Raw genomic sequence first — 24,348 nt, forward strand, 5'->3', positions numbered from 1 at the left:
CTAACAATTTAACATTCTTTAGTAGAGTTTCACAAACTAAAAATGGAAGTTTGGAACTAATAAAGCTGATTTAGAAAAGAAAAGAAATTAAAAAAACAAAGAATGAAAATATCATATATTATTTTGAATACATTACTTTTTAGTTAGTTAAGTTTTATTACAAGTTATAAAAATTATAAATTTGATATATTTACAAAGAGGGAGAGGGTAACACGGTAGGAAGCAGTGGGTAGTATCCACTGAATCTAATACTACGACTACAAAGCCTTGTTCTCTGTTCTCTGTTCTGTTGACGATCCATTCTTCTTCTTCTTCCTTCTTCGTAAACTTGAGTGGTGCACTCGCAGTGCAGGGGCAACTAAAAAGTTCAGATTGCGCACTTTACAGATCTCGTAGATTTTGCTCATGGCGCAGCCGCTCGTGAAGAAGGACGATGACCGCGACGACGAAGGTGGTTAATTCATTCTTCTGCTTTTCTATCTCGCAATTCGATCTGCTATTTGTTGTGTTTGTGCTTTCTGTTCAGCTCTCTATTTGTTGCCACTGCCGGATCACTCTCTCGCTTCCAGATCCAATGTTTAATTTCCCTTTCCCATTGTGAATGCGGCAGGGTTTGTTCAGATCATGATGGTTGGATTGGATTTGAACTCTGACTCATCTCTCATATGTTGTCGTTTTAGAAACTTCAATTGATCCAGGCGTATAGGTTGCAATGCAGATCATTAATCATGTGCAAATTGCAATTGCTTGTTTGAGTAGTTTATGTGATGATTGACGAATTGATACTTGATATATAGTCTTTATTTTTGCTACTTTTTTTCCCTTCCTTTTTCGGTCCACAAGTCAGGCTGGTGTATTGTGATTACCTGCAGATATTATAATTGACTCAATGCTTATTTTTATTAATTAGTTTTGATTGTTTAACAGCTGAATATTCTCCCTTTGCGGGAATTGAAAAGGGAGCTGTTCTTCAGGAGGCCAGGGTTTTTAATGACCCACAATTAGATGCCAGGAGATGTTCGCAGGTTTTTCTTCGTACTTTTTATTCAATCGTTATCTTGTAATTCTTTAATTCAATGGCTGAGTTCGACATTGCATATGCTTGTTATGTTTTGTTTTTTTCCAGGTTATCACGAAACTTTTATACTTACTAAACCAAGGAGAGACATTTACAAAGGTCAAGATTTATTTCAGAGATTTCTGGTTGTTATAGAATGACTTTGTTGTACTATGCTAGAGTTGTATGAACCCCTTTTTAATAGTCTGTTCTTGCTGTAACTTCGCAGGTAGAAGCCACAGAAGTTTTCTTTTCTGTGACTAAGCTTTTTCAGTCTCGAGATCTTGGGTTAAGGAGAATGGTCTACCTGATAATAAAGGAGCTTTCCCCCTCAGCGGATGAGGTTCAAAATTCTCATAATTTTTATTAACAGTCAGATTCACATATATGGTCTGCATATGGCATACAGAGATTGTGACTGTTCTGTCTCCCTTTTTTTAATAGGTTATTATCGTTACAAGCTCCCTCATGAAGGACATGATTAGTAAGACTGATATGTACAGGGCTAATTCTATTCGTGTCCTTTGTCGCATCACAGATGGAACACTCCTCACCCAAATAGAGCGATATCTGAAACAAGGAATTGTGGATAAGAATCCAGTTGTTGCAAGTGCAGCCTTAGTTAGCGGCATTCATCTGCTTCAGGTATTAATAGAATTTATTCCTCTATTCTGTATATTTCATATATGTTGCCTGCTTATTTTGCGGCCCCTTATCAGACATCTCCAGAGATTGTAAAAAGGTGGAGCAATGAGGTTCAGGAAGCAGTTCAATCAAGGGCAGCTCTTGTGCAATTTCATGCCCTGGCTTTGCTCCATCAGGTATGTTACCTGAATGTGTTTTTGAATCTTACAATTCAAATGACGTGTCTGATACAAATGGCGTGTAATGCACTACGTAATAATTTTAAACTTAAAAATCATAAGTGTGGTCACAAAACAAAATCTCAAATCATACTTGAGCATGTGAAGCCTTTATTTTAGAAGATTAAAGGAAGAACCTAGTATAGTGCATAAAACAAATGAGCGACAATGTGAAACCACATTATAGAAAAATAAAAATGGAGATCTGAATAGTCAAATAGGGTGATCAAAGGTGTTCCTTTTCATTCAACTGTTTAAGCTTTATCAAACATTCAATTGCTTTGATTAGAAGCGGTAAAATTTAGCTTGAAATATATCACATAAACGATGTCTAATGCTCAACATAATAAGTTAAAACTAAAAAAATAGTCATGAGTTTCACAAAACAAAGTCATATGTAACATATTCTTATTTGAAACCATTATTTTAGAGGATTAAAAATAGAGCAATGAAGCAACCAATATAGTGCCAAAAGTGTCCTTTAGGTTTCCTTTCATTTAACTGTTTAAGCTTATCAACTTAATTGCTTTGATAAGAAGTGGTAGAAGTAAAGTAAAATAAACAAAAAAAACAGTGAATTGTTGAACTGCATCATTTATATTATTGATGCAGAATCATTCCAATTCATTCATGCATTTAAAATTTATGGTTATGTGTGCTTCTTCTCATGATACGAATGATGACTAGTCTAATTATGTGATTCACATCATGAATTATAAGATTCTAATAATTATGTCTCTTGGTGTATTACTGTAAATTTCACTTGAAAACCAAAATCTTAGTTGCCCTGTTAGATCATTTTGTTAATCATTTGTAATAGAATTCATCAGCCACTGGTATATGTTGCAAGAGTACTTTTTTTATAGTCTGCTTACACTTTTGGGATAATTGTTTCATGACAACCTTTCAATGATCTACCGATCAAATACATTTTTACTGGTAGTCAGTAGCGCAGTAATGTTGCACCATGTGGCATGGCACCCTACCATTCCTCCAATGGATGTTGTATTGCATTGTCCTTGGTCAGAGAAGGGCCTTTTACAGCTAAAATTGTGGCCCAAGCAGCTGCTAAACAGAAGATGCATTGAAACTTGCTTTGCTTCTGAAACCAGCATTGTTTCAGGAATTTTCTTGGGATCTTGATTCCTGAAACAAGTCTTGTTTTGTGGTTGCAGTCCCTTCCGTCTCTTCCTTCATCTGCAATCTACATACACACCACAAATCTGTCTACATTTTCCCTCCATTTGCAATTTAATCTTCTAAGAAGCGGAAGACCATGCCTATTTTGCTGGGGTCTTAGGGTTACAGTAAACAGTGTTAGGTTGGGGGGATTGGGACAATGGACCCCCGCAATGTTTTTTTTTATTGAATTTTCTCCTCTTTTATTTTGGTTCACTGGCATCATGGAGTCCAGTTTGACTTTTTTATTTAAAGCATATCAATAGGATATACTAAACTAAATAGTTATAATTATAGTAATTGAGTGCATACAATAATAATAGTAATGGACATCATGGTCCATGATTTTTGTTGGTACTTATGTGTTTTTCTTGAAAAACATTAATTTTCATTATTTTTTATGATTGTCATAATTTGAGTAATTTTAATCATTTTTTTAGAATTTATTTATTGTATATAAACTGCGAAAATTTTGTTGGAATACTGGCCATCTAAATATTTGCCACCTTGATTTGGTGTTTTTGGGGTCAGCTGCTATGTGCTACGATCATGCATTGGTAACTATCCATTTTTATCTTAAAGATTTGACTTCTGTATAACCTGAATAAGTGATTTCACAAAAGATAAAGGAAAGACAATATTTTTCAGAACAGAACTACAGAGTTTGTATTGATTTTTTGGTTTCTCACCCATGGTTTGGGTTTATACTGCCTCCTCTGACTTAGAGCTTGGCATACTCCTTTTCGTACCCTTAGCTTCAACTACAGCTGTAGTTTATAAGTGGCCCTATCATGAAAAGTTTCGGTATCACTTAGGTTTATATGCTTTCACCTCTAATGTAAATTAGTGTAAACCTTACACATTGATTGTATGTCTTGTATACTGTTTGAGCATGATTCTGATGGAAATTCTACATCTCATAATTTTGATTTTACCTTCAGAGGATCCTATTTCGGTTATTGTAAAAAGAAATAATTTAGTATTGACATTGACACATGGTTACATACAACATTGCAGATACGGCAGAATGATCGACTAGCTGTTAGCAAACTGGTTACCAGCTTGACCAGGGGAAATGTTCGTTCTCCTTTGGCCCAATGCCTTTTGATCCGCTATACAAGTCAGGTGCGTTGTCCTTAAAATTAGTAGCCCCAACTGAAATGTTATTTTTTCCATAATCTTTATAGAGCATAAGAACTGCAGGTAATCCGGGAAGGAAATATCACACAATCAGGAGACCGCCCCTTCTATGATTATCTTGAGAGTTGCCTTCGTCACAAGTCAGAGATGGTGATTTTTGAAGCAGCCAGGGCAATTACGGAGCTCAATGGAGTAACTAGCCGAGAATTAACTCCTGCAATTACAGTTCTTCAGCTCTTCTTAAGTTCGTCTAAGCCAGTCTTGAGATTTGCTGCTGTCCGTACCTTAAACAAGGTTAGCATTTTTTACTGACTTTAATTTAAATGAAAATACCTTTTCATTCTGCTGTACAATTTGATAAAGTATACGACAGCCTCCATTCTGATGTAGAGCATTTTTGCATTTTTGCCTGCTATGATTTTGTGGAAGTTGATAGAAAATCATTAAATCTGCTCATTTCCCTTAACATATCGATGTAGCTAATGTCATAAGGTATGTTACACTGGATTCATTGTTTTATTTACATGGTTGAGTGTGGCTATGAACTTTGCAGGTGGCAATGACACATCCAATGGCAGTGACTAACTGCAATATTGACATGGAAAGTTTGATCTCTGACCAGAACAGAAGCATTGCAACACTTGCCATCACTACTCTATTGAAGACAGGAAATGAATCTAGTGTGGACCGACTTATGAAGCAGATTACGAATTTCATGTCTGATATTGCTGATGAGTTCAAAATTGTTGTTGTTGAAGCAATAAGATCACTGTGCTTAAAATTCCCTTTAAAATATAGATCTCTGTGAGTATATGTCATTCTGTATGTCCCTGCCCCCACCCCCCAGTAGTTACATTTTTTATTTGAATGTTTTCCTAGATAAATAATCTAAATTACTGATTTATTTTCTCTTATTATTTTCAGGATGAATTTCCTAAGTAATATTCTTAGGGAAGAAGGTGGTTTTGATTACAAGAAAGCAATTGTAGATTCAATTGTGATTCTTATCAGAGATATCCCTGAGGCCAAGGAAAGTGGGTTGCTTCATCTTTGTGAGTTTATTGAAGATTGTGAATTCACTTATTTGTCCACACAGGTAGTAACTTTGGTTTTGTCCTTCGTCATTTACTCTATGCATTTTTGGATTTTTATCTTGTTAATTTTTTTCTCTATCCTCTAGATTCTGCACTTCCTGGGAGTTGAAGGGCCAAAAACATCCGACCCCAGCAAATATATTCGTTATATTTATAACAGAGTACATCTTGAGAATGCAACTGTTAGGGCCAGTGCTGTTAGCACAATGGCAAAGTTTGGGGCTTCTGTTGATGCATTAAAGGTGTTACTCTACTGTGTCTATCAATAATTTTCTCTACATTTCTCCTATACTTTTCTGTTTTAGGTTAATATTTGTGATTAATTTAAATTCCATAATTATTACTCTTTGCAGCCTCGCATATTTGTACTGCTAAGGCGATGTCTTTTTGACAGCGATGATGAGGTGATTTTTGGTCATAACAATTGGTGACTCTGTAGGTGTTTAAACTTTAAAGCTATCACTTGCTTTGATTTATATCTGAATGATTTTTATTTTTTTGCAGGTCCGTGACAGAGCAACACTTTATTTGAACACCCTTGGAGGTGATGGTGGAGTGGTTGAGACAGATGAAGATGTGAAAGATTTCCTCTTTGGGTCATTTGATATCCCACTTGCCAATCTGGAGACTACTTTGAAAAACTATGTAAGTTCACCCTAGTATATTCCCTTTCACTGGTTAAGATCTCACTGTCATTTGCATGTTTTTAATGTGAATGCAGGAGCCTTCAGAAGAGGCTTTTGACATTGGTTCAGTGCCCAGGGAGGTTAAATCTCAACCTCTTGCAGAGAAGAAGGCCTCTAGTAAAAAGCCTACCGGTTTGGGTGCTCCTCCTCGTGGTCCCTCATCTACTACAGCAGATTCTTATGAAAGGCTGCTTCTATCCATTCCCGAGTTTGCAAACTTTGGGAAACTTTTTAAGGTTGTTATACTCAATTATTGTCACAATCTTTATTTTATTTTATTTTTCTTTCCATATGGATTAAGTATTCTTATGACGTTACTCTTACCAGTCTTCAGAACCTGTGGAGCTTACTGAGGCGGAGACAGAATATGCAGTTAATGTTGTTAAACACATTTTTGATAGCCATGTCGTGTTTCAATACAACTGCACAAACACGATACCAGAACAATTATTGGAAGATGTAATGACTAATACAGATACTGTACAATTTCATTCTATGCTGCAAATCCGATCTTCTGAATCATTTCTTCCTCTTTTCCAGGTTATTGTGATTGTGGATGCTTCTGAAGCAGAAGAGTTCTCTGATGTGTGCTCAAAACCTCTTAGATCTCTTCCTTATGATTCACCTGGCCAGACATTTGTGGCTTTTGAGAAGCCTGAGGGATTACCAGTTGCTGGAAAATTTTCTAATGTTCTGAAATTTATTGTTAAAGAGGTACTTCACCCTTTATCTTTGAGAAGCATTGCGGTTTTTTGTTCTAGACTTAAACCCTGGTGTATATCATGGCGTTTATACTTTTAAACATGAAGCATATTTGATTTTTCTCCCACAGGTATTTTTGTGGAAAATAAAACCAATAATACTTGTGTGGAAATCTAATCATGGTACATATATTGGATATTGACCAGGTTGACCCAGCCACTGGTGAGGCAGAAGATGATGGTGTGGAGGATGAATACCAGCTAGAGGATTTGGAGGTTGTCACAGCAGACTACATACTGAAAGTGGGGGTCTCTAATTTCAGGAGTGCATGGGAAAGCATGGGCCCTGAAAATGAGCGGGTGGACGAATATGGTCTTGGTCCCAGGGAGAGTTTGGCTGAAGCTGTAAATACCGTCATCAATCTTCTTGGTATGCAGCCTTGTGAGGTAAGCCAATGATGTTAATAGCTGCTTTGATAAACGTTTGTGTTTAGGAGACCGGTCCCATTACATTAAAATGGTCATCATGAGTCATTTGTACAATTTTTACTGCATCACGAGGTAATTTTTGTTAAATTAATTTTCTGCTTGACTTGCTTGATAGCATAGACCAAAAGTTGACATTCTCATACACATTTGAGGTTTAATATTTGCTCAGATGTGCTTTTGCAGTGGATGCATCTGTTAATAAACCTAATTCATTTGAAAAAAAATTGAAGTTGAACTTAGCTACATTGCTAAACTGAAGCCACACCAGTACCTGCATGCATGTATATGTATTGACACGGCAAGCAGACGTTCTTTGGTGATTTTTGGATAGGAGAAGAAATTATATCAAATGGTTATTGAAAATTTGACTATATCCATCATGAACCAGTTAATTGAAGATGGCTATCGAAATTATGCATATATGTATATGCATAAAATAATCACTGGTTTTGAGCTTTAAAATAATCAATTTTAAGCCTTAAATTAAGTAAACATTTTACAAATATTGAAGCATAGAACCGTTGTAAAAGTGTACTGAATATAAATGAAAAGACTACACCATCATTATTTGGTGTTCACTATTTGCAGGGAACCGAGGTAGTGGCGCCCAATTCAAGGTCACACACATGCTTGTTGTCAGGTGTATTCATAGGAAATGTGAAGGTGCTTGTGCGGTTGTCTTTTGGACTTGATGGTCCGAAGGATGTTGCGATGAAACTGTCTGTCAGATCCGAGGATGAAACTGTCAGCGACACCATCCATGAGATTGTGGCTAGCGGCTAGTGCACTTCACTCAACTCGGCCTTTCTTTTTTGTTACTGAGATTGGAGTTTAGCTTCCTTACAGATAGGCGTGTGTAAAGAATTCCAAAGCCGTACACTTAGTAAATGCAATTTATTGGCCACCACCCACTGCACGCTTGTTAGACTAGCAACCATACTTGCAAGTCGGGTTTATTGGAGTAAACTTCATCATACTTCATTTATTTGTAGCACCTGTAATACGAATTTTTGCTTATTTTCATAAATATTTGTTTTCTCATGATTTGGATCTGTTAAACAGAAACTATTAGTGCAAAGAAATCTCTATTTTATTGAAATATTTGTGTTGGGATGCACTATTGTTCAATGGTATTATCTTTTTTTTTTTTCTTTTTTGGCGATTCCTCCAACTAAAAGGATTCTTAAATTCGCACACGATCAGGTTTTTCAATACATGCTACAACTTGCATATAAACCAAAACTTGCATATAAATGAGCATCGAGCATCGCATTTTGATCTACACTTTTCTCCTGGTACGGCATAAGCGATTGAGTAGGTTTTAACGGCCACAATTACGGTTTTGGTGGACAAATACCATTTATATTCATTAAAACAAATAAAATATTTGATTGAATATAGTTTGGGACCCTTTCAGGAAGCTCCATAATCATCATAATTAAGAGGAATTGGTATGTATAGCCGTGCTACGCTGAGACTAGAAAACAAACAGTCCTTCATTTTGGTTTAAGGTATAGTTACCGAAGCGGGTAGTACAATGGAAAAAGTACTATTTAGATCACACGTGAACAAACAGATATGAGCATAAACAAACAGCTGCACTATTTGCAAGCCTAAAATGAAGGGTTATATGACTTCATCTTCAATTTCATCATCCCCTCAATGCTCTTAAGTTGTCTTCCTATGCCCTCCAAAAGCCCATATCTGCAACGGACAAGTAGTTAGCACATAGCCTAAGATTTATTGAATATGCACAAAATACATGCTCACCTTTAAGTTTGTGTCCCAACTTCCTGTACACAAAGCACTTCCATCAGCTGACAAACCTAAACAGCTGATCCTGTCGTCATGAGAGTCTTGGAGAGATCCTAAATTCAAGACCACCTACAAAGAAAGCAAACAAATGTTCTTTTAAAATACTAAGCCGATTTCTTTCATATTGCAGCCAGAAAATGCAACCTAAAATACCAAATACCTTTGCCAGTAAAGTGTCCCAAACATAGCAATCTCCATTTGTGTATCCAGCAAAAAGAAGTCTTCCTGATGCAGAGAATGCAATGGAAGTCACAGGCGGAATGTCATTGTCACTGTGCTGCTGATAGTATACTTGAAGTTGGTGTCCAGTCCTAATGTCAAACAATCTGCAGGTACCATCATCCGAGCCAGTTCCAAATCTATTTCCATCCGGAAAGAATTTAACTGCATTAACATCTCCCTCATGCCCATGAAATGTCCGCACTGCTCGACTTGCCACGCGGGTATCCCACAATCGAGCCGTTGCATCGCAAGAACCAGATACAAACATTCTTGAGTTGGATGCATTAATGGAGATACTGAGAGAGAATAACAAAATAATATATTTCTCAGAAAAGACTTGATATTAACAAATAATATTGAAAAGAAACTCTGTATTTAAACCAGATTTCATAATTTATGTGTGTAGAAAGAAAGTTATAATTTTATGTACATGACTTGCATCTTGAAGCAGCAATGGTCATTCTTTTGTAGATTAGTTTATTCAATAAATCAAAAGCAACAAGAGTAAGTTACTACAGCTTCTCCTTTACTTTTCATCAATAGCACAGATTGTTAGGAGTTGAAACTGAAGTGAAGGTGGAATATGTTGGCAACAGATAAAGTAGTTAGTTCACAAGAGGGGATCAATTACACAGATAGAAGAAAAAAGGCATGCAGGCAATTAACAAGTTTGTAAGAAAGGGGAAAGCCTTGGTCCTTGGAGGATAATTCTTTCTCCTTATTGCTATTCAATTTCATTCAATCAACAAATTCACTCTTTGGATTCCTAACACATGCATCCCTTCATTATGAAAGCAGGCAAATACCTCCATTGAATTTACAGAAATGCTGAAACTATATCCAATATACTATTATGTCAAACAGATTCTTTATCTAACATATTATCATGAATGTCTTGTGGTCAAATCCTACCCTTACTCAGACTTATATACCAAGAAAAAGGGAAAAGATGCAAAGTTGAACACTGACAACATTCAAATCCGCTGCAATGTCAAATGAATGTACTCTTATCTTTTTTCTTCCTCAACTGAAAGGTTGAACAGCGTAGGAAAAATATTTGACCATAAAACAAACATTCATTATCTGACAAGTTCTCTAGTCTTGCCAGTATTATGGAGTTAGTTGTATTGTACAGTTTCATTTTGTACAGAGACAATAATCCTTTTGTAGGTTTTCATAATAGATGGAAGGTAGGCATATTAACCATACAAAGAGATAATTAATTACTGAAACAACAAAAATTGGTTCAAACTAATTCAGTAGACAACTAACACACCTGTATACATCTGCAGTGTGTCCAGACTGGAACTCTCCTCCAAAGACAGATGTTTTAAGGCCAGTAGTTATATCCCATAAAACACATGTCTGATCACCAGAACCAGTAATTAAATGAGTATCTTCATCCGGAACATACTGACAAGAGGAAACATAACCCTTATGTCCACTAAGCATCCGGGAAACAGGTAGATTCCCATCTTTGTCAGTGGGTGAATTAAGATGGAAAATAGAACAAACACTGTCAAGACCACCACATGCAACAGACTGACCGGTTGGCGAAAAAGCACATGTCATGACCCATGCACAAGGAAGCTTTATGGCATGGATTTTCTGCCGCGTTAGAGCATTCCAAACTATTAATCGCCCATCTTGAGATGCACTAACAATCTGACTTTTTTCAGAAGTCCAATCTAATGAATACACCTGTAAATTTGAAACGAATTCCAAGTCAACCTAACCTCTGCAAGTTTGATTGTAATAAGAAATCTACAATAATCACTAAGTAGTATATCAAAGGCATGATGATTCCTCTATGCATACAGACTAAGGCTATCTCTCTCCAGTCACAGCAAGTAAAAAGGAAGCTAGATAGCAGATGATTCCGTCCTGACCAATATGCATCACATTCTAGATATCATTCAAAACTAAAAACAAAATGCAAAGGAGTAGTCTAATAACTTATAGTCCTCATCTATGGTTGGATAAACTTCTCAGAAGTTAAAATTAACTGGTGGATGAGTTAACTGTAAAACCCTCTCATTTTAACATTTCATAAAACTAATATCCTCTTCCACAATGCTTAGGGAGAAGTTTATCCAAGTTACTGAGAGGTAATTAATTCCATAATCAATCAACAACTTAAGAATTGCCTAGTGATAAGCAGCAACTGTGATGTTCTTGAAACCAAGTCAACCTAACAACCAAAATTGAGGAACATGCGAAGTCATGCATAACATATAAAGTAGAAAAACAATACAAAAAAAATAGGGTACCTTGCCCGTGTGACCCTGCAAGGTTCTACAGCAAACCAGATCCGTAGGTCCAAAGGTCACAGGTGTTCTACCCTGAGACCTCGCATACTCACAGACTGCAAATTTTCCATCAAACAAAGTGTTCAATCAGCAAGATCTATGACCAATTATTGGCAACAAGTTCTACAAGTTGAACCTCAAACAAACAAACAAAAATCATTAATAATCTAAAATAAGAAGAAGAGAAAAGGGTTATACTATCTGTGTCGAGCAAAGAAAGACGCTTCTGCTTCAATCGGTGTCTGAGACTGTTGACGGTGTCGATGGCAGCGGAGTGACGCTCCTTGAGCTCCGCAACAGACATTTGGGCTCCCTAAACTCACACACCAATTAAGGAAGAAAGGAAGAGGTTGGTGTTGGGAAGACCATGTTTCTGAGAATGCTTTTTATTTTAGTTTTACAACAAATTAATTGGAAAGGTTAATTATTTGTAAGATGAAGTTGAGTTGAGGATGTTGGAGTTAAGGGAGTGTTTGGTGGGCTTCAAAATAGAGACAGTAGAAGACAATGGAAACGACAGAATATTGTTACATCGATCGCGTGAGAAGTGAAAATATATTTTTTTACAGAAATTGATGAGTTCCGCGCAGTCAAAATTTCGCACAAATGTGCATATAATTGAATAAAAATTCAAATACTCTTGATTATATTTATTTTATATTTTTCCAGTGTATTATTTTATTTTTATTTTTTTAAAAGGTTTTCATCTATCTACTTCTTACTTTCTCTATTTTTCTTCCAGTTAAACAATGCAGTAACAAAGCAAAGAAGTAAGGTGTGGTTCTTTCTTTCTAACTTCTGACACTGCATGTGTGAATCTTTCTTGAGTCAGACAATATTTTGATTCATTGAAACTTTAACATAAACATGTGCATGTTGAATCTTGAGTTGTTATTATTCCAAGAACATGATTATCTTTATTTTTGTTGTTCTCAATCAATGAATTTTAGTTTTGAGTGTGAATTGTAGAAGTAACAACACTTCAAGGATTAATTCATACCAAAAATTGTTAATTAGTTTAAAATGTTCATCTATAGTTTTTAGTTATTGATATTTGTTAACTAATTGATATTTTTACTATTTAACAGTTGAGATATTTATTTTTACAACTTCTTCTCAAATATGAAACATCAAAATTACCAAATCAAAAGTAATATATACAGACTTAACATGGTCTAAAAGATAAGAGATTTCTCTTCAGTTTTAGATTCCTCAATTTATTTTATAGCTGTATCCTTAAAATTCAACCCATGAAAATCTAAAAGGTTTCATTCCAATATTTGACTTGCACAAATTGGTGGCATAAAATATTATTAGAGATTGTTCAGCTTTGTTTCAAACCTACCTTTTTGTTTTCAAAACAAAGAAGATGTGAGAAGGTTATACTCTACAATTGTCTTGTCTCATTCCAAAAGTCAAATGTGAAACCTACCCAATTAGGAGATAAGGCTGTGTGAAAGCCCAAAACTTAGTTTATGTTGTCCAACATTACCTTCTTATCAGCAAAACACACCAATTTTAATTAATAATAAAAAAAAAAAACACACCAATTTTAATTAATAATAAAAAAAAAAGCAAAAACATTCCGTTGCCGGGAATTGAACCCGGATCTCCTGGGTGAAAGCCAGATATCCTAACCGCTGGACGACAACGGAATTCATGTTTAATAAGTTCAACAACATTTACAGAAACACTGTTCCTCGTAGTTTACACCTCATTTATTATCTTTGACTGACTTTTATGCAGTTTAGTTAGAATGAATTCACTAATAAATTTGTAGATTTATAATTAAATTTAACAGTAACCATTATTTTTTGTCAAAAATTTAAGATGAATTAAATGTTATACATTAAATAAAATAAGATAACTAATATATAATTAAAAATATTCATAAATTTATTTTCTTAACATTTTAAATTAAAAATAATATCATAACCTTTTATATAAATGTAATCACGAATAAAAACAAACACTTGTCATTGTCCTAAAATTAAAGACCAAGTTATGATAAGATGGGAGAAATCCTTATATCCAAATACAGAGAGCAAAAAGAAGATTATGGTGATATAAAAGAATTGAAAGGAACATAATTGTAAACTGTGACTTTTATTAACTTAATTTGCATCTTGCTTTCTAACACACTGAGAGATACATGACACAGAGAAGGATAATTGGTATCCATTTAAATTGATTCGTTGAACCTATTTGAAATTAAAATAACATGAATAAAAGAGGCCAAAATGATCGACTCTTATTCCTGGATCCAATTGTAGTGTAAATAAAATTTTGAACAGACAAAGTTGAAGTCTTTTCAGGTACTTCCACCAGGATAAACACAATCACTGTAACCTACAAGTTGGAGGAAAATGAAGTTACAAAGCTAAGACATAGATGAATATATGGCAAATGGTTATATTCCAGAGAAATTGTAAGAAAACTTACTTGGATTTTGAGAAGTAAGCATTGCTGTTTGAGAAAAATCACAGTTCCATGGATTTCTTCCAATGTTCTGGTAGTAGAGATTCATAGCAAAGGTAGCATGAGACAAGACTGTGTTAGGTTCATAACAAACACCTCCTGGCTGAATTGCTCCACAATCTATAGCTAAGTTACCACAGATATAATCAATATTTCTCTGCAATTCATCCTCACTCACTTCCACCTTTGGAACACACCATTGTGTTTCCCTTTCAGGAGTATAAGGACCATAAGGACTGGTCGGTGGATTCTGGAGAAAAACAACTTAATATGTTACTAAAAAAGAAACATGTTAGTCGAATATGTTTTTCATCTGACATTAAAGAAAAATATGTGAAACGATATAAACAACTCAATAAACAACTCAAATATATGAAATATACGAAACACGTTAAACCTTATGGGTTGAGGCAGAGTTGGCTAGGCCAACATCATATGCCATGGTGAGATCAGTTTTGAAGAGGCCAAAGGCTCTCTCAGATGGTGGACCAGGTTTGAGATCCTCATCATAGAGTGCAAAAATGAATGTGTCCAGAGATTTGGCAGGCATGGAAGGAGTGCCAACCATTGATCTAAGATGTGCAATTAGGTTTCCATTGTAGGCTCTTGCGTTTTCAACACTTGCTCCTGCTTCATTCCTGTCCCCACGAGAGGGCCATCCTGTCTCAGCAATCACTATCTCCATCTCCTCAAACCCCATGCTGCTCAAAGCAGAGTGCACTGCATCCACCTATGCTCAACATCACAGTACACCAATCATGCTTCTCGTAGTAACCAGAAATAAAATAAATTTAAAATATTTAAACAAAAGTAAACTTCTTTTTATAATTTAATTGTGAGATTAAATTATTAACTTAGCTTAAAAGATGAATTCATTATCATTAAAACTAAGTAACTGCCATCACATCAAATATTTGAAATTTGGCTTCAGCCACCATACATATTTCAATTTGTCACAACTAGACAGCGGAAAGCGAAGTGGCATGAGGTGGAGAATCTGAGATATAAAAAGGTAATTATTATATTCGCTTTGGTGACCAAAGTTAAAAAAGGAATATTAAATTGAAATTGCGATATACCATATGGAATGTATATGTAATTTTTTTTTTAAATATTAGAAAATAATTGACTAAAAAAGGTCTTAGATGACGGAATAAAGGTAAACTGGAGGAATAATTTGTACAACCAGACTCTTTACACTTATATACCAATTCATAAAAAGATTTAAAATTTTAAAGTTGGTTAAGGATCTTGCATTTTTCGATTTTTGACAACCTAAATCAAAGTGAAGATTATCGGACACGTAAATGCATGTAGGTGGGTACGTGTAAAACATGCCACAATTTACATTGTATTTCCTGCATGCTTGATGAAATTACACAAAAATAATTTTCTTATCGTTACATTACTTTAATCTATTTTAATTCATAAATGTGTTATTCTACTCATTTTATTTGTATTAAGTTAACAAATATCTGTGTAGGAAAAAAAGTTGAAATATAAATTTGATAAGATGCGGTGAGTGAGTATATATAATTTTTGGTGACAAATTTAATAAAATAAGAAAGGGAAATAAGTTGCTGACCTGAGCGTCAAACATGTTGGAATAAATCTTCCCGCTGACCTGATCGACCCGACCCGAATTTGGCTGAAATAGACAGAATGCGAGTGTTTCGGGTCTCGGGTCGCTCCGGTAAGCGAAGAACGGGTATGGGTTGATGGCGAAAGGTGACTCGTTATTCTTCAAAAACGCTACCAACGGTTGGAGGATATCCATCAAACCTGGGTCGAACGACCCGGCCGAGGGAGGCTCCGACCGAGTCAACACAGCCATAGAATGCACCGTGGAAACTTTTATTTTGCCACCGAGTGAGGCCGAGTTGAGGGCATTCTGGACATTTTGCATCGCCGGGAGTAGCTGCGACACGAGGCCATCGTCGCCGGAGCCCATGATCTCATTGCCGACGGCGATCATAGTGATGTTGCTTTCGGGGTAATGTGGCAACACGTTCGCGTTGACCCACTGAGTGGCCGAGTCGGGATGAGATGCCAAACTCGGAATGTCGCCGTTGGCCACGCCGATGACGATTCCAATGCCGGAGTTCGCTAGCGCCTTTATGATCGCCGGATCCGCGCCGTATAGACGTACTTTCCCGACCGTCGTAGATTTGAGAAGCTCCACAGAGGCCTCCGGCGACGGAAGGTTGTCGGCGACCTGGCCGTAGTTGACGCCGATGAAGGGTTGTGAAACTGCAGTACGAAAAAGATTCAGTAGAAAGCCACTACTTAATGACACAATAATTTATACATATTTTCGTGGCTAATATTCACTAATACATTACATTCTTTAAGTGAGACCACTAACCATGAAGCCAAATCAACACTATAATTATAAAGCAGTTTTAAAATGGACTCAAAATCCAACTTTGAGTGAAGGGTTGTGGTGCTTGAGAAACACTGAAGCAGTTGCACTTGAAAACACGTTGTTCATTCGTAATGAAAGAAAACAAAGAAGAAAAATTTAAAAAGGTAAATGGTTAGAATGGATATGGAATTGAGAGAACGTACCAGCAATGCAGAGTGCTGTGATGATGAGGGAAAGGTGGAGAAGGAATGAAGAGTTGGAATGTGTAGCCATGGTGGTTCAGTTTCACAAAACTATTCTCTTGAGTTTGTAGTTCGAGAATATTTTCTTATGAAGGCAACATGAATATGAAAGCCAAAACCAATGTACTCAGAGAGAAAATATATCACAGATCACAGGCATGCAGATAAAGATGTAAAGGAGAATTTCTAACTATAGAAAGAAAGTGCTTTGAAAAATTACTTTAAATACTGACGGGTCCAAGAGTAAGCACTAGGGTTAGGCTGGTGATCGTTAAGAGAATCGGTGATAAGGTCCGTTTTAATTAACGCTAGAATATGATTTTGTAAGATTAAGTTACATCTAAAGTTTACTTTTTTTAATATGATATTTGAGTGTTAAAAATAATAAGTGAGTTAAAAGTTTTATATTAAATAAAAAAAAATTAAACAATATAAAAATAAAAATTCATAATCTTATTAACTTAAAATTTTTAGATAAAATTGATGTCAAATGCAAATCTCATCTCAAAAACTAATTTTAAAATATTGAATTAGATTTCAAATTCACTAATAATTTATAGTTTTTTTATGTTCCTTTATTTTTATTTCTATTCCTGTCTAAGTAACTTTCTCGCAATGAATGAAAACAAGAAGAATAAGGGGGAGATGAAATGTTTTGAATTTTGATTTTTCAAACATCAAAATTCTATCTTTAATGTTTGAAATGTTTTAGTATGCATGTATATATTAATATATATATATATATATATATATATATATTTAACGCTATAACATAACTTTGACACATTATTTTTAACATATGTAGAAATATTTATGTGAAGTTACACTATATGAATGTTGAAAATTATGAGGTTGTGTAGTTTCACAGGCTAGCTTGATTTGATTAGTTTCATTCTTTCACTAAATTTGTTTATGGTTCAGGTTGTGTATTATGTCTTTATATTATTATTATTATTATTATTATTATATATATATAGTAATATTTATGAATTTATGAAATAGGCAGTATTGTTTGACGATGGGGAAGAACAGAACATAAATTCTCCGACGGAAGGACAAGGGCGAAAAGAGGTAAAAATATTCGGGGTTTGTGGTTTTAAGCTGGTTTCGCACAAAGCTTCGAATCCGCACGCTCCTTTGAACCAAATAAAAGGTTCCTACAAGACTACGCAGAAGTTTCAACTTTTGCACCCAAAAAGAAAGAAGAAAAGACTAAAGAAAATAAAGAAGAATAAGCTGTGATGTTCATAAAGAAAAAAAAATACTTTTCTTAAGAAGATTGTAGAAGACGCTTTACAAAAAATGTCCAAGACATACAAACCTGCATATAAAGTGTGTGAAAAAACTTTGAACAAATTTCACGGGTTAGAACAATGCTTAATAATTACCTCATACAAAAACAATAACACAAACAAGGAATATATATATATATATATATATATATATATATATATATATATATATATATATATATTCATTTATTTATTTAAAAGAAGCTGGACTAAATTTTTGTGATGTTCATTAGTTTTATTAAAAGACATCATATTTTCTTTCTCAATAATAGGACATTTCTTAGAGAGCAGTTCAATTTTTAAGTGAATTGTAAATACTACTAAACAAACTGACTTCGTTTAAATACCAAATCTAAAGACTTTTAAACAATGGAAACATTGATATAATTTTTTAAGCAAAACGGATGAATTTAAATATATCTTAAATGAAAAAATCATAGAACAAGCAAAATAAAAAGTAAATACAGATATTATATAACCTAAAAAATATAAAAAGTGTGTGTGTGTATATATATATATATATATATATATATATATTATTTATAAAAATTGAATGCAAATATAAGGAAATTTATATTTGACGTTCAACAAAACAACTATGTTATTATTCTTCCAATTTTTTTTCTCACAATACTATGGTCTGACAACAAAAGTAGATGATCAGTTATTTAAAATAAAAGGAAAACGAAATGAGATATTAGATCATAATTGCCAATTACATATTTAAAAACGATAGATAAAATTGCAAAGGGGAAAGTGATGAAATGTGATTAAACTAAATGAAAAATGATTTCATTTGTTTCATGTATCAATTTACGTAGACTTTGAAAGTGTAAGGAAACAAGAGATGTAGAAAAAGGAGGAAAAAAATATATAATAACCGACATGACAAAAAAAAAAGCATTAATTAATAAATAAATATGAAAGAAGAGTCAGAAGTCAAAGAGGTCAACACTTATATACTTAAAAATGCATTGATGCATTGATGTATAAATCTAGCTAGTTAAAAAACAAAAACCAGGAAACTAACAGCAAATTAAAATTGATAAAAATTACTTATTAACTGTTGATAAAAATATCATGGTAAAATTATATGTTGCATTTTCCTTCATTCACCTTCTTAGTTAATACTCTCCAACAAATTTATGGTTTAAACAATTGAAACATTGAATATTTAAGATATTGAGCAGCATTTAAGAAGCCAGGAACGTCCATAACTCGTCTTTTCTCATTACAAACTAAGAACAAAATACATTTCCGAATGAACCGAGAACATCATCCTTGCTCTATCCTCAAAATACGCAAAACACCAGAACAAACCTAGATATTCAGATTGTAATGGTCCTCTGAAAGCTAAAAACCCGATTGCATGATGCAACTTAAGACAAACATACTCACGCAGAACCAAACTATCAAAACCAAAAATCGCATGGAGGATTCCAATGGTTCAATAAACCCATGGAAAAAACCGCTAGCATAAACAACGAGTACATGGTAAACCTATTCATATGACTGTATTTGTAAATGAATTAACAAAACAACAAATTGAAGCCACTCCCACAGCATTCCAAAATAAATAGAAACTTCAACTTGCGAGTCAATTTAACCTCCAGAATGAGAAGCAGGTGTTGTTTCAAAATGCCCATCCTTGAACAAATGAATGTATTGTTGTGGCAAGGAATGCTCCACCTGAAACAGAAGACGTCGTTAAAATTTCGGTGTCACTTGACTTCGTCCACTACTAATATCTAACCAAGATCACGCTGTTTAACAATTGTACAATTTTTAAATAAGATTCTAACTATAGACGGATTCATCCACCGCTGTGTGAGACGTGAGGATAGGTAAGCAAATTCAGATCGCCAAGTACAGTTGAGGTGAGAGAAAAACAACTTCTAAAAGTACTCAATATCACACGCTAGTGTTTTTTTGTGGTATGCTGTTTCTTCTTCCTTCATACACTGTCCTAATTTTTATCTACTGCATTCTATTTTATTTTCACCATCTTTAATTTTTAACTTTATTGCTGTTTTCTTATTGCTCCTATCTTGACGGTGATTGTGTGTTGTAACATATGACCTATATCATGAGATTCTTTAATTTTTTTGGAGTAAATGTTTAAAAATTATTTAGTTCGAAGAATAATATTTAAGCTGGTAATCATCCCACTTTCTACTATCCCACTAGAGCATTTTTGGGACTGGCCGCCTCACATTGCTATTTTCTAAGTTGTAGTAAACAGCATCTATAACAATCATAAAAACAGACTCTAGTATTTAATTTTCAATTATTAAGACATTGAAATTATCTACAAGAAATTAGGGGGAATACAACACTTTAACTAGTTTTTGCTCAGATGATGAGGAATCAAACTTTTCAACATCAAATATAGAAAATATAGAAGAGGAAAACTAAAACATACCCAATCACCATCAGTTTCAGCACTAGGAACCAGGACATTGATCTCACTTGACTTTGCTGTAGTTATGGATGTTTGTAAAGAGTCTTTGCTCAGATATAGCTGGCAGCCAGAAGTGTTGTCCACTAAAATTGTAGGAGCTGCACCCTATGATTAGTAAAAGAGAGCAGAAGTATAACTAAATCAGTTTTGACATATTAAGTATTTATTTTAAACTCTTATAATGTGCATCTTATCAGTTATATCAGCTATTAAAATATTTACTGGGAAGAACAATATGATATTCAAGCTAACACGCCAACAGCATTGGAAGATGTTATGGGTTGAGGGGGAAAAAATAGAAAATGAAATCTAGGTACCTGGCATTGAACCTCGACCCCACTACTGTTTACAATCTCAAATGCTGCAACAACATCCTACATTTTAAGACAAAAAAAAAAAGAATTTTCATCTCTCAATGAATTGATTCCGTTTATAATATTATTAAATATCAAATTCCATGTTTCACAGACCTTAAATACAACTCCCATCTTTGTGCATTTGTCAATAGTTATATTGTTGACCTTGCCTGCGAATTGTTTAGAAGTGATTACTAGTAAACTTCTCACCAAGTGATAAGTTGGATACCAAATAGGAAAAGAGATGAAAGAATAACTACCTGGAATCTGCAAAACAGAGTTTTTGCATCCATAAACATATACAGACTGTTTTGAATCACAATCTCCAATGACCAAATCTTTCTTCTCAATTTGATTTTCAACAACCCATCTGCATTGGCAGAGATAAGTAGGGTTCAGTTAGGGAGATTGAATAGTGAAATTATTGGCATTCACTTCTATACACATAGTAACTAAAAGACTCAAACACACATATAAACCTACTTGCGGCCCATTTGAAGTTCAAACTTTGGAGGTCCTGCTTTAGAAGGCACACGTGAAGTTGCATGACTTTCTTTTTCAATAGCACCAACAACTCCAGTTCTATCGGTGCGATTCTTAGTCTTCATATCAGCAGTAACCTTTCTCAAACCTATTAGATAAAATATATAATTCATAGATGTTGACTGCTGAATGTTCAATCAACAATGTATAAGTATGAATAAGCTACCTGAAGTGACGTTTCCTTCACTGATTTGATGAAAAACAGCTGACATACCCTCTTTAGGCTTAGAAGATGAAGCCTGAGATGATTGAGAACTAAATAGAGAAGCAGATGGAGGGGGAGGGGCGGCAGGTGCAGCAGGAGCAGAAGCTTTTGATGGAGCATAGACTTTTCCTTTTGGATTCCAAACAGCGCCCAAAGGATGAAATCTCTTGACATAATCTCTCAATCCAGGTAGATACAACTCTTTAAGAGCTTTTGCCCATTCAACATGATTTGGGTCTTTGTTTTTGTACTCTACAAGCACCTAAATATTACAACCAAGAATAGGGCAAGATCATTATCTCAACCCATGAAATAGCAGGTTATATGAGATAGGAAGTGCAACAAATAAGCCTAATAGGCTAGTGCCTGATCTATAATACACAGCCTTCCATATGTAAATGTTGCCAAAAGTAAATGGTAAGTCAGACATTTAAAATCAAATTTCTGAGCCTAAGCATACAAACATTAAGATTGCTGATCGTAACTCATTTCCTTTCTCATCCATTAAGCTTACGTAACTCAGCAAGTGAATACACCTATACATTTGATTTCAAAGTAAACGTGAAACTTTTTAAATGCAAGGATATAGTACAAATTACTAAAATTATCAGGGAAGATCACTTGCGGGGACTCCTTTATGTGCAAGACAAATTAGTAAGATTCTGAAAGTTATCAAGAATACCTTGTTGCAGTAAAACTCAGCCATTTGCCAGCTTTCTTCCACATGCGCAATTGGCATACACAAACCTTGAAAAAACAGAAGAGACATAAATCACTGAAGGATAAATATTCATCCAACAAAAGAATCATTTATCACTCACCACAGTCCTTCCCCGCATATGCAATCCATGCTAGAGCAGAGAGACTGTCAGCAGCAGCCTTCAAGTGATTAAAAAAATCAGATCTCCTTCCCTCTGTCAATTTGGTAGCTTTCGTAACCACATCATTCAATGGTTTCAGAAATGCCTCCAACCCAGCAACGTCAGGCTTCTGCACAGTAAATGTTGACGAGAGATGCTAACTCAGCATTTGCAAATACAGGTGACATAAGGTCCAAAAAAATAAAACATTACAGCACGAGCAACTATATGCACTCCCTTCTCTACAAACTAAATTCGATCTTTCTTGGCGGTAAACCTCTTATTTCATGAGCAATTGCTTCTGAATTTCGCTTTACAAGCTATTGTATACTCAAATACCCAACGGAACATTGAACCTTCACCTTTTGTCAAGCATGACAGGTAAAACAAGCATCGAATCCACAACAACAACTACAGATTTATATTTTAAAGCATATGCAAGACTCCCATAAAAAAACAGTCAGAGAATGCCACCACATTTTGTTCAATCGGTATCAGACTTTTATTCCATCAATATTCTCACTATTTTTTGGACACGACAATATTATCACACACGATGCAAACATCCAAATTCTTCAATCCCACGCCAAAACAAACATTCCTCGCGACACGAAAAACAAAGATAGAGCAATGACGAACCTGTGTTTGTTTGAGCTCAATCACAAGCTCTTTCTGAACACCGAAAGCTTCCTGCACAAGTTTCGACACATCCAAGACCTGTCCTCCGATAACCTCCGCAGCGCGGGAAAACCTAGCGACGTGCTGGTCGATCAGATCGGCGAACGCAACGACGGACGGATCGCGCGCCGCGTCGTCGGCGGAGATGGCCGACGAGGCCGATGGGTGGAATCCGGCTGAGAGCGACTCTAAGCGCGACACCGCCGATTCTAACCGCTGTACGAGCTTCTCGTCCATGCCTCCTCTGCGGTTCGAAGAAATGGCACAGATCTGATAGTACCCTCTGAAGATGATGCTTGAACCGTTAACCTTTTTAAAAAGAAAAACTAAAATATATAATTATGGGAAATGAGAGGAGGGAATTATTGCCCCCACGTGTCATTTTCTTTAGTCCAATTCTTTTAGATAATTAGATAAGTAGAAGTGATTGAGGGAAAATTGGTACTACTATCACACACTTTCCATTTCTATCATTAACCAGTGAAATTTATTGAAAATTATAACATTGTAAAGATTTTAATTTCAATATAGAAAAATTATAAGGTAACAACACAAGTTTTTGCGTTCAATGTGATAATGTTAATATAAAACATTTTTAATGGATAATGTTAATATAAAACATGACAATAAAATAATATTTAACAATATGATTGATATTGTGTTCGGAAACTTCAAAGAATATTACAAACATAATGAATGTTTGAACTTTCCTGAAATGAATTATGATCCAATTAATTGTGAATGTTTTTCTTGTTGAAAATAAGAGGCATGGCCTGATTTATTTATTTTAACTCAAGTTTTGAAGAAGAAGTTTAAAATTGTCAATAAAGTGTTGAATACCAATTGGGCCTGTGTTGTAATTCCTGAGTCAGAGGCACAAATCTAGGTAGCATCTGTCACATTCTCTTATCTAGGGAACGAAGCTTGTATGAGGAACATGCAAACAAAACACAAGCTAACGAAAGTGTACCAACTCTTTTGTGGCGTTATGCTAATTATGCATACGATGTTCAGTACTGAAAAAAGATCAATACCTGCCCCGACAACTCATGCATTATGCAGGGGTAATAATTGGTATGAATCAGAAACACCATTTTTTTTTTCCTTGCAAGAGCAACTTGCGGTGAATCGTGCTTGCAGTACGTAGGACCGTCGTGGAAGTTAAGGAAAATCACTGATTCGTAGATTCGGTTTCATGTCAAACATGGCAGCAGCAGATCCATCATAGTTCATAGTGTCGGAAGCATCATAAAAATAATTGCAAGTTAACATTTGTTTTACGGTGCTGTGAGAAACTAGGAATGAGGCTGAAT

At 34.9% G+C, this 24,348-nt stretch overlaps 4 protein-coding genes and 1 non-coding gene across 6 annotated transcripts; 1 reads left to right on the top strand and 4 right to left on the bottom strand.

Annotated features, from left to right (window-relative positions):
- The first annotated feature begins 194 nt into the window (after window positions 1-194).
- LOC114169925 (coatomer subunit gamma-2) lies at window positions 195-8,326 on the top strand. The gene is made up of 18 exons (XM_028055324.1): window positions 195-451; window positions 928-1,025; window positions 1,127-1,177; window positions 1,287-1,400; window positions 1,502-1,702; window positions 1,777-1,878; window positions 4,117-4,224; window positions 4,303-4,533; window positions 4,793-5,043; window positions 5,164-5,335; window positions 5,420-5,575; window positions 5,687-5,737; window positions 5,838-5,978; window positions 6,055-6,255; window positions 6,347-6,478; window positions 6,560-6,733; window positions 6,928-7,167; window positions 7,798-8,326. Exons 1-18 carry the CDS (start codon window positions 406-408, stop codon window positions 7,990-7,992), a joined length of 2,664 nt encoding a protein of 887 aa, XP_027911125.1. The 5' UTR covers window positions 195-405; the 3' UTR covers window positions 7,993-8,326.
- Window positions 8,327-8,681: 355 nt separating this feature from the next.
- LOC114169926 (guanine nucleotide-binding protein subunit beta-2) lies at window positions 8,682-12,051 on the bottom strand. The gene is made up of 6 exons (XM_028055325.1): window positions 11,754-12,051; window positions 11,517-11,611; window positions 10,523-10,947; window positions 9,185-9,542; window positions 8,980-9,093; window positions 8,682-8,913 (listed from the first exon to the last, which is right to left on the bottom strand). The coding sequence occupies exons 1-6, from the start codon at window positions 11,857-11,859 to the stop codon at window positions 8,878-8,880; spliced, it is 1,134 nt and encodes a 377-aa protein (XP_027911126.1). The 5' UTR covers window positions 11,860-12,051; the 3' UTR covers window positions 8,682-8,877.
- A 1,087-nt stretch (window positions 12,052-13,138) lies between these two features.
- On the bottom strand, window positions 13,139-13,210 carry TRNAE-UUC. The gene has a single exon. It is a non-coding gene; the product is annotated as a tRNA-Glu (tRNA).
- A 420-nt stretch (window positions 13,211-13,630) lies between these two features.
- On the bottom strand, window positions 13,631-16,839 carry LOC114169005 (glucan endo-1,3-beta-glucosidase 7). 2 transcript variants are annotated; one of them, XM_028054014.1, is made up of 5 exons: window positions 16,602-16,836; window positions 15,619-16,283; window positions 14,431-14,763; window positions 13,998-14,283; window positions 13,631-13,904 (listed from the first exon to the last, which is right to left on the bottom strand). In XM_028054014.1, exons 1-5 carry the CDS (start codon window positions 16,669-16,671, stop codon window positions 13,867-13,869), a joined length of 1,392 nt encoding a protein of 463 aa, XP_027909815.1. In that variant the 5' UTR covers window positions 16,672-16,836; the 3' UTR covers window positions 13,631-13,866. The 2 variants fall into 2 exon arrangements, with proteins under 2 accessions (XP_027909815.1, XP_027909816.1); XM_028054015.1 differs by lacking the exons at window positions 13,631-13,904; window positions 13,998-14,283 and having other exon boundaries at window positions 14,425-14,763; window positions 16,602-16,839.
- A 2,285-nt stretch (window positions 16,840-19,124) lies between these two features.
- LOC114169900 (cyclase-associated protein 1) lies at window positions 19,125-23,354 on the bottom strand. The gene is made up of 10 exons (XM_028055286.1): window positions 22,997-23,354; window positions 22,319-22,487; window positions 22,180-22,244; window positions 21,459-21,759; window positions 21,233-21,380; window positions 21,010-21,119; window positions 20,864-20,919; window positions 20,711-20,767; window positions 20,355-20,498; window positions 19,125-19,621 (listed from the first exon to the last, which is right to left on the bottom strand). The coding sequence occupies exons 1-10, from the start codon at window positions 23,270-23,272 to the stop codon at window positions 19,535-19,537; spliced, it is 1,413 nt and encodes a 470-aa protein (XP_027911087.1). The 5' UTR covers window positions 23,273-23,354; the 3' UTR covers window positions 19,125-19,534.
- Window positions 23,355-24,348: the final 994 nt, after the last annotated feature.

The sequence above is a fragment of the Vigna unguiculata genome, chromosome 11 (assembly GCF_004118075.2).
Source record: "Vigna unguiculata cultivar IT97K-499-35 chromosome 11, ASM411807v1, whole genome shotgun sequence".
NCBI classification, from domain to species: domain Eukaryota; kingdom Viridiplantae; phylum Streptophyta; class Magnoliopsida; order Fabales; family Fabaceae; genus Vigna; species Vigna unguiculata.

Bases quoted from the DNA above. Each gene is read 5' to 3' on its own strand.
- LOC114169005 (XM_028054014.1), bottom strand. From the start codon at position 16,671: ATGGCTACACATTCCAACTCTTCATTCCTTCTCCACCTTTCCCTCATC. The intron at 16,284-16,601 runs GTACGTTCTCTC...TTCGTACTGCAG, and splicing joins CACAGCACTCTGCATTGCTG to TTTCACAACCCTTCATCGGC. The intron at 13,905-13,997 runs GTAAGTTTTCTT...TCCAACTTGTAG, and splicing joins GCTTACTTCTCAAAATCCAA to GTTACAGTGATTGTGTTTAT.
- LOC114169926 (XM_028055325.1), bottom strand. From the start codon at position 11,859: ATGTCTGTTGCGGAGCTCAAGGAGCGTCACTCCGCTGCCATCGACACC. The intron at 11,612-11,753 runs GTATAACCCTTT...GAAAATTTGCAG, and splicing joins TTCTTTGCTCGACACAGATA to TCTGTGAGTATGCGAGGTCT. The intron at 10,948-11,516 runs GTACCCTATTTT...TCAAATTTACAG, and splicing joins TGCAGGGTCACACGGGCAAG to GTGTATTCATTAGATTGGAC.
- LOC114169900 (XM_028055286.1), bottom strand. From the start codon at position 23,272: ATGGACGAGAAGCTCGTACAGCGGTTAGAATCGGCGGTGTCGCGCTTA. The intron at 22,245-22,318 runs GTGAGTGATAAA...TGTTTTTTCAAG, and splicing joins ATATGCGGGGAAGGACTGTG to GTTTGTGTATGCCAATTGCG. The intron at 19,622-20,354 runs GTATGTTTTAGT...CTTCTGTTTCAG, and splicing joins CTGAAACTGATGGTGATTGG to GTGGAGCATTCCTTGCCACA.
- LOC114169925 (XM_028055324.1), top strand. From the start codon at position 406: ATGGCGCAGCCGCTCGTGAAGAAGGACGATGACCGCGACGACGAAG. The intron at 1,026-1,126 runs GTTTTTCTTCGT...GTTTTTTTCCAG, and splicing joins ATGCCAGGAGATGTTCGCAG to GTTATCACGAAACTTTTATA. The intron at 5,738-5,837 runs GTGATTTTTGGT...ATTTTTTTGCAG, and splicing joins TTTTTGACAGCGATGATGAG to GTCCGTGACAGAGCAACACT.